Source organism: Pollicipes pollicipes, unplaced genomic scaffold, assembly GCF_011947565.3.
Source record: "Pollicipes pollicipes isolate AB1234 unplaced genomic scaffold, Ppol_2.1 Scaffold_7261;HRSCAF=8764_pilon_pilon_pilon, whole genome shotgun sequence".
NCBI lineage: Eukaryota > Metazoa > Arthropoda > Thecostraca > Pollicipedomorpha > Pollicipedidae > Pollicipes > Pollicipes pollicipes.
The window spans coordinates 55,619,007-55,637,371 of NW_023597054.1; the positions used below are offsets into that span (position 1 = coordinate 55,619,007).

Consider the following 18,365-nt stretch of genomic DNA (forward strand, 5'->3'; position numbering starts at 1 on the left):
TCCGTTTGTAGATGGAAAGATCGTGGGGAAGCTATCTTTGCTAAATGAATAATGCTGGCGGGATCGCATTTGACTTCGTGACATTCTGTGTTCTGTAAAAATAACCAACGTCACCTTGCCACAACTGTCGAAGATGTTGTCGATAAGGCCCCACTATATGACTTCCAAAATCCAACTGAGGGAAGGTTTATTAGAAGTGGCGTATCAGGGGAAGTATGTTCTACATGTTCCAATCAGGGGAAGTAGCAGGCATCGGGTTCGGATAAGTTCATCAACGTAACTATGTGCAATAGCCAGCATTGTTTGCACTTAAAGTATTTCCCTGCATTTTAAGAGGACTAAGTGAACATGCGACCAGATCAAGGAACAGACTGTTAGCTCCCATTCCATACATGCAACCTACAATGATACCTTATAGAGTTGGGAAAAAGCTCTCACAGAACTAAAAGGCGTATATAGATTATATTTTACGGTTATGCAGTGCGACAACACTGCACGAATGCCAGCGACTTCTACGATTACGCACACGTCGTAAACGCATGCACAGCTTCGTCCACGACTCACGAGGATGGTTGGCAATGCCCCACAGTGTTTAGCAGCTTGAACGCCGTTTTTTACACGTCCTTGGAAGAAAACAAACGTATTTCCCCATTGTCATGTTGCATCGCGTTAGAGGAGCGGGCATGCGAAGCTAAGATGGATAAGATCATGACTATAGAAGACCAGTAGCACCGTTTGGTTATTGGCGATCAGTAGCGCCGTTCGTGTTGTAGGCACATTATTGATCAGCAACACCGTTTACGTTGCATTGCATTTGCGTTGCGTTGCGTTGCGTTGCGTTGCGTTGCGTTGCGTTGCGTTGTGTTGCGTTGCGTTGTTGGCAAATTATCGCATCCAGATCCCGTCACTCAGAATTGACAAAGTTGAGGTGAGGGACGTGTTCGTTACCGGCCACAGTAAGCCTTGTGACCCTAGTAGGGTTTTAAAGTGTTCAGTTCAGTTCAGTTCGGTGATGTCGTTGCTGTTTATCCAGTCGTCACTGAGGCGATAAACCAGTTACCTTCATTCAAAAAGGAAGCATCGAGGCGACGGGACCCGGTGATGTTCTCAGACGGTGCCATTTCAGCCAAGGGGTCAACCTCGTCTCTAACGGGTCCTTGGCTCTTATCCGGGGTACCATTCTGCTCCTGGGATCCCATCCTGATGTCATGTAGGCCCACCGCTTATGTTTTACAAACCCTACGAACGTTTCAGGCCGTCAATAGTTTTGGGACGCTCCTTGGACACCAGGGGAGGCCCATCACCTTCCGCGCGGCATCGTTCCAACAGTTCTCCCGCCCTCACCTTTAGTTTCCCCACTCGTGGAACTAACTGCTGGTATAAATCAGGTGTGACCCATTCTTTGCTGCAAAAGCTTCATGAGTATGACAGCATACGGAGGCAGATGAAGCGCCCGCTCTTCGCGGCCGTAAAGTTTAACACTAGCCTTTCGGCGATTTATGCATGTAGTAGGTATTACGAAGGGTCGCGCACGCGTTCTGCAGGGCGTTCCTCGGGCCTCAAGGTTCGGATGAGCAAGATCGCCCGGCGCATAGAGCTGCGCCACGGCTGAAGTGAGGAAATCCTGCTACTAGTGCCACAGACGTTCCAAACGGCCGTCAATCGGTTACTCAGTCCATTGATCTGACGACAAGCCCAAACGCCTGCCCCAGCAGCGGTGCCGGCCAGACGCACTCCTGTGACGTGGTGTCATTATCGGACACTGGCCGGAGGCGCTCCTCTGCGTGGTGTCACCATCGGACACCAGCCAAGGGCGCTAGTGTGGCGCGATGTCTCCGCTGGACACCAGCCAGAGACGCTCGTACAGCAGTGTCACCACCAAACACCAGCTGGAGACGCGCGTGGAGCAGTGTGATCATCGCTCACGGGTTGCTTACCTGAGTACACGGGATGCTCTCGCCATCGCGCCGGGCAGGAGGACGAGCTCTCCCTCTCTCTCTCTTAGTCAGTGGTGTCACGTCACGGCGCTCTTCTGCTCTCGAACACTGGTGCTCGCGGAGCCCAGCGCACCAGCTGAGCAGGAGCGCACCAATTGAGCAGGCGCGCGCCGCTGGGGTCCTGTTTGTGGTGCCCGGGCGGGAGACGTGCGCCGCCGCTGGATGCCGACGTTGGAGACCGCCCAAATCGAGCCCGCGCTGCACGGGTACGCACCGGGCGCACGCTCCGCCGCCTGTCCCCCGCTCCGCGCGCGCTGCTCCCCGACCTCCCACACACTGCAGCCGCACTCGAGCGAAGGCCGGCGGGCACTGTCGCCTCGACGGGCACCCCGCGAGTGCCGGCGAGCAGGCGCCAACGCCGGAACGGCGGGCCCGACCGGTCCGGTCGCGGCGGCCGCTGCGCGCGCCAGCTGATAAATTCATCAAACCCGTTTGGCTGTCAATTTGACACATTTGATTGCATTATCCGATTTCTTTGAATAATTTAGCAACGCTGTAAGTCTTATCGCCTGTCACGCGGCCGACACCTCCGAGATGGACGGAGTAGTTGATTGGCTGTCCCGTCTAATTGGGCCTGAGACAGGGATCGGCCAGCTTGTACAGCCGATTTAAGTGCTATCCGCATGGATCGGTAGGCCCGGACTAAGGCTGCACGGCTGCATTTTTCGTCAAGTATGTCCAGATATTTTTTCGTGGCAGGTGGCACTTCGTCGACAGGCCATCTGCGGCATGTCCTTCAATGTTTTTTTTCTTCGTGATCGATGGTGGTGATTGACGCGATGAGTTATAGGCCGCTTGGTTGGCCCGGAGGGTCTTCTGCGGTGATAACGATAGTGAAGTAAATATTCCAGGCTTAACGAGGTGTGAGTGGTGAAAATTCTAGAGCCAGCCGCTGTGGTACTGAACCGGCGATCTGATTTCCCACCTCCGGCGTCAACCGTGCCTGATATGAGATAAGTGGAGTAATACCAGCTGGGCACTGCGAGGTTGCAGGCTGCATGCACGGCATATTGGGGCATGTTGGGCTTGCCGAAACTTACTGTTGTTCAAACACGGCAAGCCGGTATTGTTTTTTGCGCAATGGTATTATAAATCACAATGCATCGAAGGACGGCGGACACAGAGCTTGAAGTATCCCCCCCCCCCCCACGCGCTCCTTCATTCTGCGTACAGTTCTGGGCAGGGTAATAGAAGTCGGGTGGAACAAAGCCCGGCACAATATTTTAGTACAATCCTAGAAACATGCTGGGCGTGTGGCGCAAACGCCATGGTAGCGAGGGCGTGTCGAGTTCAATGCGTGACTGATTGAATGATAGGTTTAAGATTCAAAATGATACCTGGAAACCGGCAGTGTTTCCTGAATTCTATGCGTCGAGACGTGCTTTTAGACATACAAATGTATACCCCAATATGCAATTTTGCGATGCATTGACCCAGACCTGCTGCACTAGCGAGTTCACACACGTATTTCCAATCGTGAAGCTGGTGGGGCCAGGGTCAGCTGTCGGTCGATGGAATGCACTTGTATTGCGGATGCGTTAAGGCCGGGGTTTTCAAAATAACTGATTCCAGTCCGTGAGTTTTTACCTTCAAGCACACAATTCTGGGGTAAAAACGCTAGTGCAGTTGAAACGCATCGCGATCAGCTATCCGGTGATGAGCCCGTTTCGATCACAGCCACGATAAGCCCGTCACTAAAAGCCAAAGCGAAACAGCTGGCGCAAAAATAGACGGAAGATGAAACGTCGGGCTGGCCTCCACTTTTGAGTGTTTTTGCATCAGTTTAGTCATCACAAGTATTACAGAACTTACTGCATGCTTGTGACGGACCCAGAATGTCCCTGAGGGGATATTCTCCGGTTAGGTCAATTGGTGAAGTACTGACCTCACAATTCATTAAACCATATGGCCAAACGCCAAACAATGACCAAACAAGACCCTGGTTCAAATCCCGGCAATTCAAGGAGAAAATTCGGGGTATGACACATAGCTGAAAACCCGAACATCCCCAGCCCTTCTCAAGACTCCATGACACTTGAAGATCACCGGAGAGTTAACTAGCCGAAGCTTTGTGAATATTCTATAATACTCCAGACGAGGCAGCAGTCCAACCAAATTTCACGTGATTACGAAACATAGAGTATCGAGCCCTCCATTCAAAAAATTTTACCGTAGATTCCAAGGCATTTTTGCACGTTAAATGCGGGTGAAACTACCCTCGTACTCGGCCAAATTTCCTTAGCATTAATCTCATATTTCGCCTCCCCGCCCCCTTTCAGCCACAACCGCTGTAGCCAGCGCCGGATCCAAAGGAGCCCAGGGTTATACTGTGGGCTCGGCAGGGGCGCATGGCTGGCCGAACGCACGCAGGGTTTTCAACAAAAGTAAAAACAAGGGAACGACTTCGACCCCAAGCCGACAAAGCAAATCCGAAGGCCAAAGTGTGGGGCCAGTGCGCAGAACAAATGGCGTAAGATTTATTCATGGGTCTGTTATGGGAAAAGTCTTGGATAGAGAAGTCTTGGGACTGTCGAGCGGCCTTACTCTGTTACCCGGTGCCCCACATTTTGATTTAAAGTGATGCCCTCGGTCCCCAAGGGGCCTTCCGTGTTGCTGTTGAGGTCTTCACATTTGCTCGGAGGGGACTAAGCTGATTTATAGGGCCCTATGTTAACCTACCAGACACTCCCATTCGCTCAGGAGCCCTCCTGAGCGAATAGGAGTGTCTACCAGTTATATGTTAATTACGTTATGTTAGCCTACCAGACTCTTCCCATTCGCCATGAGGACTCTATACTTTGTTGCGGTGGCGTTATATGCTGTTGAACTGCTGGCTTACCCTCGGTGGCTCCGGAGCCCGTCACAATGGTGTCGTGTTCTTCCCACTTGTTCGCGGCGCCTTGCGCTATTGCTGAAGGCCGTGTAACTTAACCCAGCGAGGCACTAGATATTCAGAGGCCCTCTACATTGGTACAGGCCTCCTCCCATTTGCACCCGCTACCAAAGGGTACTCCTGTCCGGGCCGCCTTTCTTTTAACGTGCCCGGACATTCTTGATCGCTTGGTGGCTTGTCTCGTCGGTCTTCGGCACTTTATACTCTCTCAGGGGACAATGCACTACTGCCGGGGTCCATATTTATGAATCTGCTGTTACACCTCTGATCTCTTAGGGCGCTCCGCATCAGTGTTCGGTTCTCCCGTGCCCTCGGGGGCCCTGCGCTCTGGCCAGGGATCCTATTTGTTAACGTACCGGGGCATTCCCGATCGGTCAGGTGCCTGACACAGTTGTTTTGGGCTCTTCTCGTTTGCTCGCATGCCCCTAGTCCGTTGACAGTCCGTGTTGAGCAACTGCTACACCCTTGACCTCATAGATGTCGTCAACATTGGTCTCGATTTTAGCTATTTCACTGGAGGGCCTAAATTGTTGATGGGGGGCCCTAGAAGCCCCGGAGCACTCTTGACTTTTCTAGATCTCGTCACACTTTTTGGGGCTATTCGTATAAAAAACCTTACACCGATGTCGAAAACCCATATGTGCTGGCGATGGCGGACACTCCTTCAGTTTTGGTGTTCCGCCCGTCAGCGGGTTTGGAGAGTTGACTGGGAGTCTTGTAAGCGTATGGACTGGCTCGGACTCATCTGTTGATAATTTTATCACATTAGTCCTTCAACTAATTATGCCCATGATGTGTTCAAGGAGCCATCATGAGTCGACTGAGCCATACCTTTTTTTAGGTTTCGTAGACTACCTTGTTAATGAAGCACTTCGCTCTCTCGTGTGATCAGCTTTCCAAGCTGAAAAGAGTAGTACTTCAGTCGCCCCATGGAGGGATTCCCTGCATCTTTTATGACAGTAAAACTAAAAAGGTGCATTCATATCGCAACAAGACTGCGCAAGTCTCTTTTCATTGTTTTGCTGGATACAGACCTCGTTCAATGAATTTACAGGTTCGATTTAATTCATAATTCCGAGATGTGTAGCGTGATGATTTTGATGTGGGCCTTACGTGCAGATAGCAGCAGCAGCAAATTTTCTGAGCAATTTCACTCTCAAGCTCCTGAGATAATTTGACACGATGGCGACATCATGCATTGGAGTCTCGTCGGCTGTTCAATTTGTGATATTCATTTCACTTGTGCGTCACATTCTGTACACATTTCGAGGGTTGGCATATTTCCTCCTTATTCCCTCATTATTGTCTGAGCATGCAGCAAGGTATTCACTTTTTCACAAAATGTAAGGACATTTCAATAATTTCCTTAACACCGTTTATAGAGTCGAATCCACGTTTCACTGCCACGGAACTTTAAGCCACCAAAGTCTCAAAATTGCACCTACACTTGGTAGTGGAAGCGAAGGGCTCTGCCGCCTTTCGTTTCCACCACCAGCCTTACAATATTTGTGCCATGCCATGCTACTGAAATCTTTACAATTTAAAAGTCGCGTAAAGACTATCGCCTCCGATTCGAACCACTCAGCGTGCGTTTATTGAAATGCCGAGCCCTTGAAGCAGCCTCCGTGGAAAATATTTCACACGCGTGGCGCAGATGCCCCTCAAGAACTACAAACTGCTGTCAATTCTGTGCTGCGCTGAGCTCCACAAACTCGAGCTCGGTTTATGACAGCGCGTTTGAGTGCATGTGATTGGGATAATGAGCTGGTAAAGATCTTGTGCTACCAAATGTACCCGGATAAAGGTAGTCTCCCCAAGCTGGAGGATGGATGGGGACTGACAACCACGCTTTGGGCACATTTCTTCGGGACGCGCTTCCATTCCGGTCTGCACCCATGCATAGAGCTAATGTAGGATCTTCAGAAAGATAGGGGCCTGAACCTCTAGTTCCTGCACCCCTATAAAGGTAAAAAATGTGCCTTGTGCCAGGGAACCCCACCTTACCATTACCATAACCTTAGGTTGTAGGTCTTACGGGACTCTTCAAAATGTTTACAAAATGCTGTACGCCCGCGTTGCAAGCCGCGTCTTCGTCCTTCTAATTGGAATACCAAAAGGCCTCTTTTGCCTTTCGGGGCAATTTTACTGACGGTCCACCACACAAAACATGCTGCGCGTTCAGATAAAAAGGGTGGTTTTTTGCTAGCCGGGTAGACGGCTACCCACTACGTCCATCAGCTAGCCGCAGCGGCCGTTAGCCGACTCGGCTAGTCGGCCGTGAGATGTCGGTTTTTTTTACATGAGCATACGCATTTGTCGGAGCTGCGGGCTTGGGATACCCATCCCAAATCCACGGCTATAGCTGTCAGTTTTGTAGTCAAGTGTTAAATGTTAGGTTAACTAAATCACGCCCATGCAATCCATTATGTTATGGGAAACATCGGAAACTGACAAGATATAACGGAATAGCGCGATTGGTGAAACACGGTCAAGAGACGGTGGATGAGGCAGATATTCCTACTTCTCAGGGAGGAATCATAACTTTTATAAGACATTTGGCGCTGCGTGTTACAATCTTATGTGACCGCCTCCTTGAATAAAATCCTGGATCCGCCCCTGAGGTGGCGCCCCATAAGTGATGGGGCACCAACGACCAACCCCATCACATATCGCAGCTAATTGGCTACATCTCTTTTTGTTCCTTTTTTTGACCCAAGAACAGAGCGACCTAAATCTGAGGCGACATCTGTATTTCGGGGTCAGTAAGACGTAACCATGTCGAGGATTGGTCATTTCGTTTGAACATCCTCCCCAACCAAAACTTCTAAAATAGGCGCTGGTTGAATCTGCATCCGCGTCCACACCAGCTGATGCGTAGACACCCTTATAGACACGCGGATCGTGTTAGCAGGTGGCTACAATTACACGGTAAAAATGGGAAAGGTTGGTAAAACAGTCAACTATCCAGGCTTCTACTTGATAGCTTGAAAATTTTCATGCTTTTTTGTATTTTATCGCAATGCTGCCGATTAAGCCCCAGGTTTGTTCAGCCGCAGTCGCAAGCGACAAAATGTAGCAAAGCTGTAGATTAACTGACATGTAAGGCAGCAAGAAATGTCGACATAAGGCATCTAAACAGCGGCACAGCCAAAGGTGACACGGATCCCCCGGCCTCGACCTCTTGGTCTCGCATTTGTTTCTATTTTAGCACCGTATGATCTCCAACAGTTAACTAAAAAAACAACGTACATTCCAGATTGGACAATACAGCGAGGCCATCACCATGGAGCAGAGCATCCAAACAAGTCCACAAACATCCAGAGGACACCTCGCAGGGGGATTAAGCTGCAGCGGGCTTCCCAACATGATGAGACGTGAACAGCAATAACAACAACATGAGACACAAGGTTACATGCGGCCCAAACGGCTTGGAGTCTCCTAGAGTGACGTAAGGCTAGGAAAAAAAGCTGATCAGCAGGCGCCGGTCGCTGATACGCCGCCTGAGGATAGGTGTCATGGGGGGCGGGGGGGCAGGGAACATCAAAACGCTGAAACTCATGAAGGTGGACCTCTGCCTTTCTCGGGCAGAGGAGGCAAGCACGTCACAGGTAGGTCGGTTCCAGCGCTCCTGTCTGCAGGAAGCCCTTGGCAGCGACGGCCCGCGTGGCTGGCTCCGTCACATGACGTGCACCATGAAAGCGAGAGTTCCAGGGGCTAGGACGTCCAGCGGGCCCATACACGGCGGCAGTGTGGCTGCCACGGCCGCTGGCCACGCCTCTTCAGCACGGTATAGCAGCAGCAGCGGTAGTGTTACTTTGCTGGGGCCTGACATGGAGTCCTAATGACTGACGCATGAGAAGCAAACACAATCCTAAATTCCAAAATGGTGATCAGGAACACAGACCTTTAGTCATCGCAGAAATAACAACGAGGCATACACTATTTAAGTCAAATTCTTTCGCCAAATTTCAGCGAATGAACACCTAAGACACTACAAGCATAATGTAGCCTATTTGATATTTCAAATGTGCGCAACATATAACTTAACTACTACTACTACCTTTACAGTAATCCACCCATTTAACATACACATCAAAACGAGAACAAAAATGATCAAATCGATCGATCATCTCATCAAAAAATGCCACCTATAAATAGGACGCTAGCTTTGATACATGGCACCAATAAGCACATGCCATTACGTAAATAAAATACCAAAACGAATTGCAATATTTTTGTTTATTTGATTTCAACAGAACACAAGCCATGTGCGTCAATGATAGATATGGGACTAAGCACCAGCAAATAAGCAAGTGTCATGCCAGCGAAGTCACCAACAAAAATTGTAATATTAGTAATTTAAGTTAATCTCAATGCCGTAAGTTGTAAGCGCATTTGCGAGGAGCATAATGCATATAGATAAGACAGCATTTACAGACTCATTCCTCGTAGAATAAGCGGGGAGAATCTATCTGTCTGTCCATTTTCCTGGTTATTCTTCGAGGAATAAGGCCATCAAAACTGTCACATATTTAAACAAAATGTAACCAAGTGCGTCAATGATAGTCTGGGAGCTAAGCTGCTTTCATTTTGTAATACTTAGTTGTAGGACTGTCTTACAATCTATAAAGGAATGATGTCATGTGAACCCTGTGATAAAGTTTATTTTTATCCATAGCCTTAGTTTAAGGTGTTGACTATCATGCTTAACAATAGGTCGTAGATCTGAGCTATGATTTAATCTGATTCGGAAATGGGTTCGTACCTTATGTAACACAAATCATTCTCAGTGGTATGAGAACAAGCACATAACTGCCGCCATCTGCAGATAGATATATGTACCTCTATCTCGATCCTGCTTGCAGTACCTATAGGTGCTGGAGGTGCAAGACACTGATCTTACTACGCGATGTCGAAGTCATTACCAAATGCGTATTCGCAGCACTGGCCTTATGATAGGCTAACGATGACAAAATCTGACAATAGGCAGTCAAACTGTGGGTTTTAGGCTGTCAGATCATAAGGAACATTAACACGCGCCCGGGTGGCCGGAAAAACGTCCCTCGCTCGGGAGGAGGCAATTTGACCCGCTGAGAGCTCAGAAACAAAAAGAGGCTAGGGACAGTAAGTATACAGAATGTATTACCTTGTATGTGACCTCCCTTGTGCCAAACTTTGGCATTCTTAGGTCACGACCTTTGGGTCAAACAAGGTGTAACCAGGTCAAACTCCAGATTGATGTCCAAAGTGTCCCCACAATCTAGACACCTGTTCTAAGTCAAAGGTTACTGGTGCTCATTGAAGGCTAGTGACCTTATTTGACCTGTCGGCGATGGTCGTGACCAATATCATACAAGACTGCTTTGTGTTTTGCATTCGAATAAGCGTCAGAAACTACGCTAGGCAGCACGTGCCCAAAATGAGATGTTTATCTGGGTAATTTCAGGCCAGTGTGCTATTCTGGCCCTCTGGAGTTCCATGAAGGATGCATAATGCAGTTTCTGTTATCAGTAAGTTTGAAATGAACAACGGAAACTACACCCGACAGCAAGCTCCAGATTAATAAAGCAGCAGGTTTTGGCTTTGGTCTGACCTTCATACCCGACCAATAAAATTTGGTCATTCAAATCATTGTGCTGTCTCAGGAGTTATCTCAGAAATGTATGGTTTCGTCCAACGCTTATTCCACGTCGGCATTAGTGCATCAGATTGAACGATTCCCTAGAATTTGTCTTCGCTGAAACCATGACCTGACTTTGACCTGCTTTAGGTCAGCGACCTTACAAGGTACATTCAGTTTTTTACCACACGATTCACTATCTGATTATTTACAGCTATCAAAATTTGGTGTGGCTGCGCTACACCATTTGAAAACTATTCCAGAAAAACCTTCGGGGGGGGGGAGTGAAATTGGCCGCCATCCGACCGCATGATAGCATCAGCGGGATTTGACAAGCTGGTGTTTGTAATTGGTGCTATCTAAGGTATCCACGCTCCAAGAAATGAGCTACTTCAGGACTGGAAGTAGGCCAAATGCAGGGTTTTCTTTAAACAAAGCTTTATTCTTAGATGGGTTCGTGCTGGGTAATACAATTAATGCATTTGACCCAAGCATAGTTCCATAGCAAAAAAATCACTGTAGTATAATAACTACGAGAAATGACAGTGCTTTATGGCAGTGTATAGACGTGTTCGGACCGTAGCCTCACCTCACGCAGGAGCGGAGTTGCACAAAATGAGTCGAGGGGGGAGGGGCAGCCAAGCATTGACAAATGACTAAACCTGCCACAAAATGACACCAACATGTGGGTCGCGAATTTGGCCCACTTTCTCCTCAAAGTTGGGAGGGGGGCTGGAGCCCAAGTTGGGGGGTGGGGTGGGGTCTGCCCCCCCCCCCCCAATTGAAGAAGAAAACTACACCCCTACCGTAATGGATTTCTGGTCGCTACGTACTTCACCGGACTTCACCCAACCCTTCCGCGGGTGCTCCTATAATGAATGCCCAAGACAGGGCATCCCACCACTACACTGGCACGTTAGTGTTTGCAGTCTAGTGGAAGGTAATAAAATATCGCCAACACTGACATATGTCTTAGAAAGTATCTGTAGAAATGCCGTCGTTAGAACCCATCATTCATTCACCTCGCGCACAACGCACCGCGTATACGCAAAACAAAGGCACTGGATTTATTTTGTTTGTCGCACCTGCGCGACTCCCTTGCGCAGGGAAATAGTGTTTTGTGATATCCGCACCACATAAAAGGCAAACAAGGGCACTGAGTTCTACTAATGCAAAAGGGCAAAAAGTTATACTGAGTAGAACTATCTAGTACCTTTCTTAACAATCCAGTAGTCGGGCCAGGCCCGGAACTGCACCTTTGCAGCAGCTTTGATTTCCTACAATATGCCTAAAGCTGCGCGCCCTACGATGTTCTCTTGGGTTAGTGCATTATAATGATTAAAAAAGGATTGTAGCCACAGTCACTTCAAAACCCTAGCATCATAGGAGGCGAAAGGCGACTATGTTACAAACGTCATTTGTGTTCTTAACCTTATGATAAGAAATAATGGATCAAGATGGTTCGAGACGAATGCATGTGAAACAGTTAAAAATTTCGATGGGGTGTTGAATGCTCCAAGCTTATCTGACTATTAGACAACTGAACTAGCCTCCACCACTCCTTGGTGTGAGACGCCAATCTAGATGTTCAAGCGTTTTGAGCAATACTCACCAGATTGCGCTGCCTTGGCATATTTTTAGAATCTTTACATGCGCTGCTAGAAACAGCATTTTAAATGAAGCATCCTGCGGGAGTAGAACCCAGTAAAGGTGTTAAGGGAACGACACGCATGCTCTCCTTCACCCTTGTTTGGAGGTTCAACTACTGTATTCGCCATATTAGCATTCAGAGGCGATGGCGCAACCGGGGTCCGAGTCCGGGACCCCCACGCTAACTGATCGGCCATTACGACCCCCCTCCCATCCATGCACTTAACGCGCTGCCGACTGCGCCACTGATGCCGAGCTGTTCAACTTCCCGCCTTCCGCTTAAGGCCAGTTTTATTAATAGATTGGCCACCCGTGTATAAACGTGAAAGCAGTGCAATGCTTCGACCTGAATTGACGTTAGGTGTGCGTGCTAGGATTAGCGCTGGTGTAGTGTGGTTAAACTGTGCGTCTGGAGACCAGAGGTACGGGGCTAGATTCCCAGCGGTACCCGTCATTCCTGGAGGGGCGAGATATAGGCGATGCCATATACTCTGGACAGTTGAGTGTGTCGTAGAGCCCCAATGACGACACGATTTTAGAGTCCAAGGCACCACGCTGAAAAGCATCAGGATTTCCAAAAAAAATCTTAGCTGGACCTTGGGCGCAGCAAAATGTTTAAGCTCCAATCCTCTCCCCCAGCCGTGGCCACTTTGTCTCTAAGCGTGCATTCCGTCCCCATCACCTGTCAGCAGGTCTGCCATGGCTCACGCCTCAGCATATTTTCGTGCATTTTTAACTATATTTACCGCATATCTCCCATGCCTACAGCATTGTTTTCCAGAAGAGTAGCTGCTGACCTATCAAATCGTTACTATTACCTATCCTCAGATGAGCACCAGTTCGAAGTCCCAGTGGAGCAGGCTTTAAAAGCAGCTTAGACTTCGCGAAATTACGAAAAACGCGATAGACTAGCAAGACATCGTGTCTGTTGTTAAAGAGAGTGTTCCACATTTATGTGGGATTTTGGGCTGAAACAGTCATCGTGAAGACCATCCGGTACCGTTCACAGCCCTGCCGTTCTTAAGTCCTAAAAACCTCTAGTTTTTTAGCTACACATCCGCAGAGATGTGCAGACTTTTTCGGGGAGGCTATTTCAGGCTCTCCCAGGCATCCATGACGCCATAATAACGTCACTGAAATCCTGCCATTCCATTAGCCATGCGGTGATCAAGGCCAACAAAAATATAATTGCCGAGTCATTCATATCTGGCGTTCGTGAGCACGATTTCCAGATGTAACAGCCGTCAATTGGCTCTCAATCAATGTTGTGTGAGGTACGATGATGTAATCAGACAATGACGTGTTAGGTGACACATTTAATTAAACACAGAAATTGGGTTTTCTAGGAAGTAAGCTTATTTCATAATATCTGGTGCTCGCTGCAATATCTCCAAATGTGAAACATTGCCTTTGAACAGTTGTCATGGTGCGGACCTCTAACATATAACATCTGGGACCATCTGATTGGAAGAGCCGCGGGAAGTCTTACTGACTAGACCAACTCGCCCCACGCACACATCCTAAGGTTTGCTTTCAACACCGGCGATAGGGGCTAGGGGAAGAATGGCTAACACTAGCGCCAGCAATGCCTGATCTGTAAAAGGATAACCACAATGGCACGTAGAACATGATCCATTTCCGCAAATCTGCGGTTACAGTACGATGCTGGATGCCAATGGGGTATTGGAAGGGCGCCAACAAGTTTGCCCTACAGAGTTGGACCGTTGGCTCCCCAGCCGGCTGGTGTCCCTGTCTGCCGCCCAGCAGATCGGAGTCGGGTGCAGGCCGGGCTGCAGCCTCGGCCTCAGCCGGCGCCCCGCGTCGAGTCGGACCGTTGGCTCCCCAGCCGGCTGGTGTCCCTGTCTGCCGCCCGGCGGATCGGAGTCGGGCGCAGGCCGGGCTGCAGCCTCGGCCTCAGCCGATGCCCCACGTCCGTCTGGCTGTGTGGTTCTGTTGCGTCCCAGCCGCCCAGCTCGTTCAACTTTTACCGTTTGCTTTACGCCTTTTGCCCGTTGTTTCGCGACCCCGCCGCCATGTCGTAAGCATGCCGTTAGCATACCTTTTCAACATTATTTCTCCTCCTAGCCTCGCACCGTTAACAGACACGCGCCTGGGTGGCCGGTTTAGTACCTTTCGCTCGGATGGGGGATCAATTTAGTCCCCCAGATTAAAGAAAGATCGGGACCTTGTTTGACATTTCGAAGATCATGGTGGCCAAAATCATTCAACACTGCTTTGATTCTTGACGTTCGGATATTTGACTTTGACTTTTGAATATTCTGATCTGTGACTACATTCGAATAAGCGTCAAGGATTACACAAGGCAGCATGCTCCGTTGTTGCATCCGATTGAACAATTCCCTAGAAATTGCTTTCGCTGAATCCATGGCCGGACTTTTGATTTATCCCAGGTCAGCAGCCCAACATCGTACATCTAAATTCTTGATGCCAAACGATCTGTTATTCCATTGTTCGTAGCTCTGCAAAACTTGACGTGGCTTTGTCGCGCCGTTCGGAAATCCGTCCGAAAAACCTTAGGAGCGGTCAAATTGATTCCCACCCGAGCGCGTGTTAAATTTGGGCATATAGCACCATCTGTTCGACCCACCTATCCTGGATTTCTGATGGGAAATTCGCTAGCTGGCTGGCCCAATTGTCCTACCCCGACTTTCCCACATCAATAGTATGGCGTGCCTAGATCTGCGTGCTTCCGTCAGTCTGCTTCAATCCGCCGCTCCATAGGCTATTGAGTCCCGACTTAATTATCCAAGTCTGTTAAGCATAGCTTTCTTCGTTCTTTCATCGTCCTCAATCTGTTAAAAGTTTTAATTCCACCTTAATCTACGGTTTCAGTTCTGCGCAGATGTCACGTTAAATGCCGTGGCTCCTTCGGTTCTTGGAGACATTTCAGCATGGCTAGCTTGCATCTGCCGTCCTGCGCGTCTTCCTCTCAGCGCCTGTTTCTCAGTGCGAGCGTTCTATGGTTTCAGTTCTGCGCAGATGTTCCGTTAAATGCCGTGGCTCCTTCGGTCCTTGGAGACATCTCAGCACGACTGACTTGCATCTGCCGTCCTGCTCGTCTTCCTCTCAGCGCCTGTTTCCCAGTGCGAGCGTCCTTGCAGTTGTGTCATCTTCAAAGGCAAGGCTCTAAATGGTCATGACTGTTACGAGCTTTTACACGTCAAGTGCACGGTATGTCTTCCCTGTCGAAGACTGATCAGAGAGTGCAACGGCAGGCGCCAGTCAGTGGAGTAGCCCAACAGGCCATATCTGGCGTGATGTACAGTGACAAGCTGTATGATCAGGCTCTGTTAACGTTTCAAGATTTATTTGTCCGAGACAACGACATCATTGACAAAAGCCCCAAACCCCAGAAAAAAAATGCCAGGTTTGGCCCACCTTACTTCAAACATGAACGACTTTCGTCGCTTTATTCTCATGTTTAACATCTGTAGCTAGAACAGAAGCCAGAGAAGCTACCGGAAAAAGCAATTCTGTACGTATTTTGAAGGCAATGAACTGAAGGAATCGGGGATTAGATGACTACATGGAATAAACCTCCAGCGCCATTCATTTTACAATTGCTTAGTAGATTCTTCGTAAGTTGATGGAACTCAGGGCTAAAGGCTTTGTCAGATTGCTTCTGGGGTGTACAGACATATTGAGGATACCGTGAACATTGACTGACCATAGATCCAAATGCGACCAAATAAATGTATCAACATGGCAAGCCTCATGCTTGTCTGGAAATGGTCAACATTCAACCAAAATCGATTACCTAAAAAACTGCGCACCGTAGTTTTGAACATGCGCGCTCCCTAGTCGTAGAAAACAAACCACGACATCCGGCGTTGCAGTCTCTATGAGGCAGCGCCGTGCGTGCTCGGCAACTAACATCACGCGACGGCAAACGGGCGGCCGAAAATAAGTCGATTTTGCAAAAGGAAGAACATTCCCGAACAAAGGTGCAACGCCTTTTCTTCACTTTTCGCCTCATTTTGGTTCGGTCTTTTGAACACTATCAAGACCTCTTACCTTTTCCGAACAAGGGGCCACGTGTGTAGAACCCAACAAGCACACTATTTTTCCCAGCCAACGGCCAGTGGAGCATTCTGTCCTAGCACGGAGTGCCTACGGGCTGTCATTCTGGCGACATGGGGCCGGGGTCTCTTGGTAGATCCGAAAGCCCTCAGAGGAATGCATCATGCATTTGTCCTCTCCCTGACGCGGGGGGACCTCTGACCCGGGGAATTGGTCCCAGGTCGATGCAGCAGCCCTCATTGACGCAACAAAGTCCCTTACCGGCGCATATGGTCCAGTAATTAGCAGCAGAGACTTCAGTTTGGCTTCACGGGACCTGAGCTGAAATGCAGTGGAGTGCCCCCCGCACCGTATTATAGGCCCTGACCGACACAAGGCCCTTCCATTGTTTCGTTGAGAACTCATCGCAAGCTCTCATATCTCATTTCATTGCCAGAGGGCCCCGACCAACGCAAGAGGCCCTTTGGCATTCGGAGTCCAGTCCCTGGCGGTATTTAGCAAATGTCATTGCCAGAGGGCCCCGACCAACGCAAGAGGCCCTTTGGCATTCGGGGTTCAGTCCCTGTCCGTGTTAAGCAAATGTTCCCCTGGCCGACTCAGGACCCCTTGCCAGCACAAGGCCTTTGTTGGTGACTGTGGGACTCCCGACCGACAAAGTGCCCTGGCTGTTCCAGGGGACGACCAATACAATCACGTGCCCGGCGTTGTACTCGGCATGGGAAATGTCTCCAGCGCTCAGGCCAATGCAGAGCCAGTTGTTCGCTAGTGGAAGCCTCTGGTCGATATAGGGAACCGCATTGCCCCCAGGGCGTACCCAATCGATGCAAGAGGCTTTCTGAATGACATTTGAGGTCATGGTCATACGGGCCCGTGCGAGGCATCTGAAGTCAACTTCATTATGACTCTGGACATTATACTAGAATCAACTTTGACTGACTTTAAAATTGACTCTGAAGCACACAGTCGAGCATACAAGGAGTATGTCACCTTTTTAGTACTTTTCATTGATATTTGTGTCAGACGAGTTTGGTCCAGTCGGTAATACCAGTTTTCACGAATCGTTCAAAAACCTCAGAATTTTGAATGAAGACGCTGTCCCAACGGAAGCAATTTCATTCGACTCTACACTCACCACTATGAAAGTCACGCTTTTCATTTACTTTTCGGTTGTAAATGTGTGTGTTTTGTTATTTTGACATGTCACCAACTATTCAAAACGCCCGTTTTGTTAATGGTGTGACAGGTTGGCATACTAGCTAGGGAAAAAAACACCACATATATATGATATGAGGCCATTAACACGCGAATGTAATGAGTCATCATGTTGTTCCTCTGTTTTCCCCCTATGTCGTTAAGCATAGTATTTGTTTTCAAAGGTGGCTTTGATTTAAAGAAAATATTGTTTACTTGAATGTTCAGTTCAATGCAAGGCTGTGTTACAAAGCATGTATACACCGGCAATGTAAACCGTGGTCTAGTGGCGCACATGTGCAAACTACTAAAGTGAGCTTCTCACCAAATGGCTTTGGCCGTTCTCTGTGCAGATCATAAAGGTTCGTTTCTACTGACGTCAGCCACACCCATAAATGGCGGAGAACATTCTGACCAATACACTTCATGCACCATTGCACATTTCATTTGATGCACATCGGATTGCCGGGCATCGAGGGATATCATCAAGATTGTTGGTATTCGCAGGAATAATTTTCTCTTTTTTATTATAACAGTTTGCATGCGAAGTGTGAGCGAGATTTCCACGAAATCCCTGCGCATTTGTCCCGGAAGCTACCCCACATATCTCACTTGAGTGTCTTTTATGCGCCAAGATCACCTATTCCGTGCGGGAAATCAGGAGCCACAAAGAAAGAAGACTAGTACCATGCTGAAACGTTGACCGCGTGATATGGACCAGGAAATAAGCAACATGCTTTCTTATTGCACCTTGTTGGTGCTGCAGTGATGTCCGCAAGTGCTTTTGTTTGACATAAAGGCCTATAGGCTTCACTAACGCATGTCTTTGAAATGTGCACCTAATGTGGTACTCTACCTGGTTAGCACTCGGGCAAGGCGTTCGGGCAGGCTGCCGTTTAGACAGCGCCACCTAGGCTTCAGTTGCGTCGGCCACCACCAGGCTAGGTGTTGTATGTCGTGTTGTCCTGACCTG

General features: G+C 48.8%; 1 protein-coding gene across 1 annotated transcript in view; it reads right to left on the reverse strand.

The window, feature by feature from the left end:
- Positions 1 to 2,289, reverse strand: part of LOC119113071 (fibroblast growth factor receptor-like 1) — a 72,668-nt gene extending 70,379 nt beyond the window's left edge. Inside the window, exon 1 of the mRNA XM_037237392.1 lies at positions 1,938 to 2,289. Coding sequence (XP_037093287.1) covers positions 1,938 to 1,963 — 26 coding nt within the window. The 5' untranslated portion in view covers positions 1,964 to 2,289. The remainder of the gene's footprint in view (positions 1 to 1,937) is intronic.
- Between the last annotated feature and the right edge of the window lie 16,076 nt (positions 2,290 to 18,365).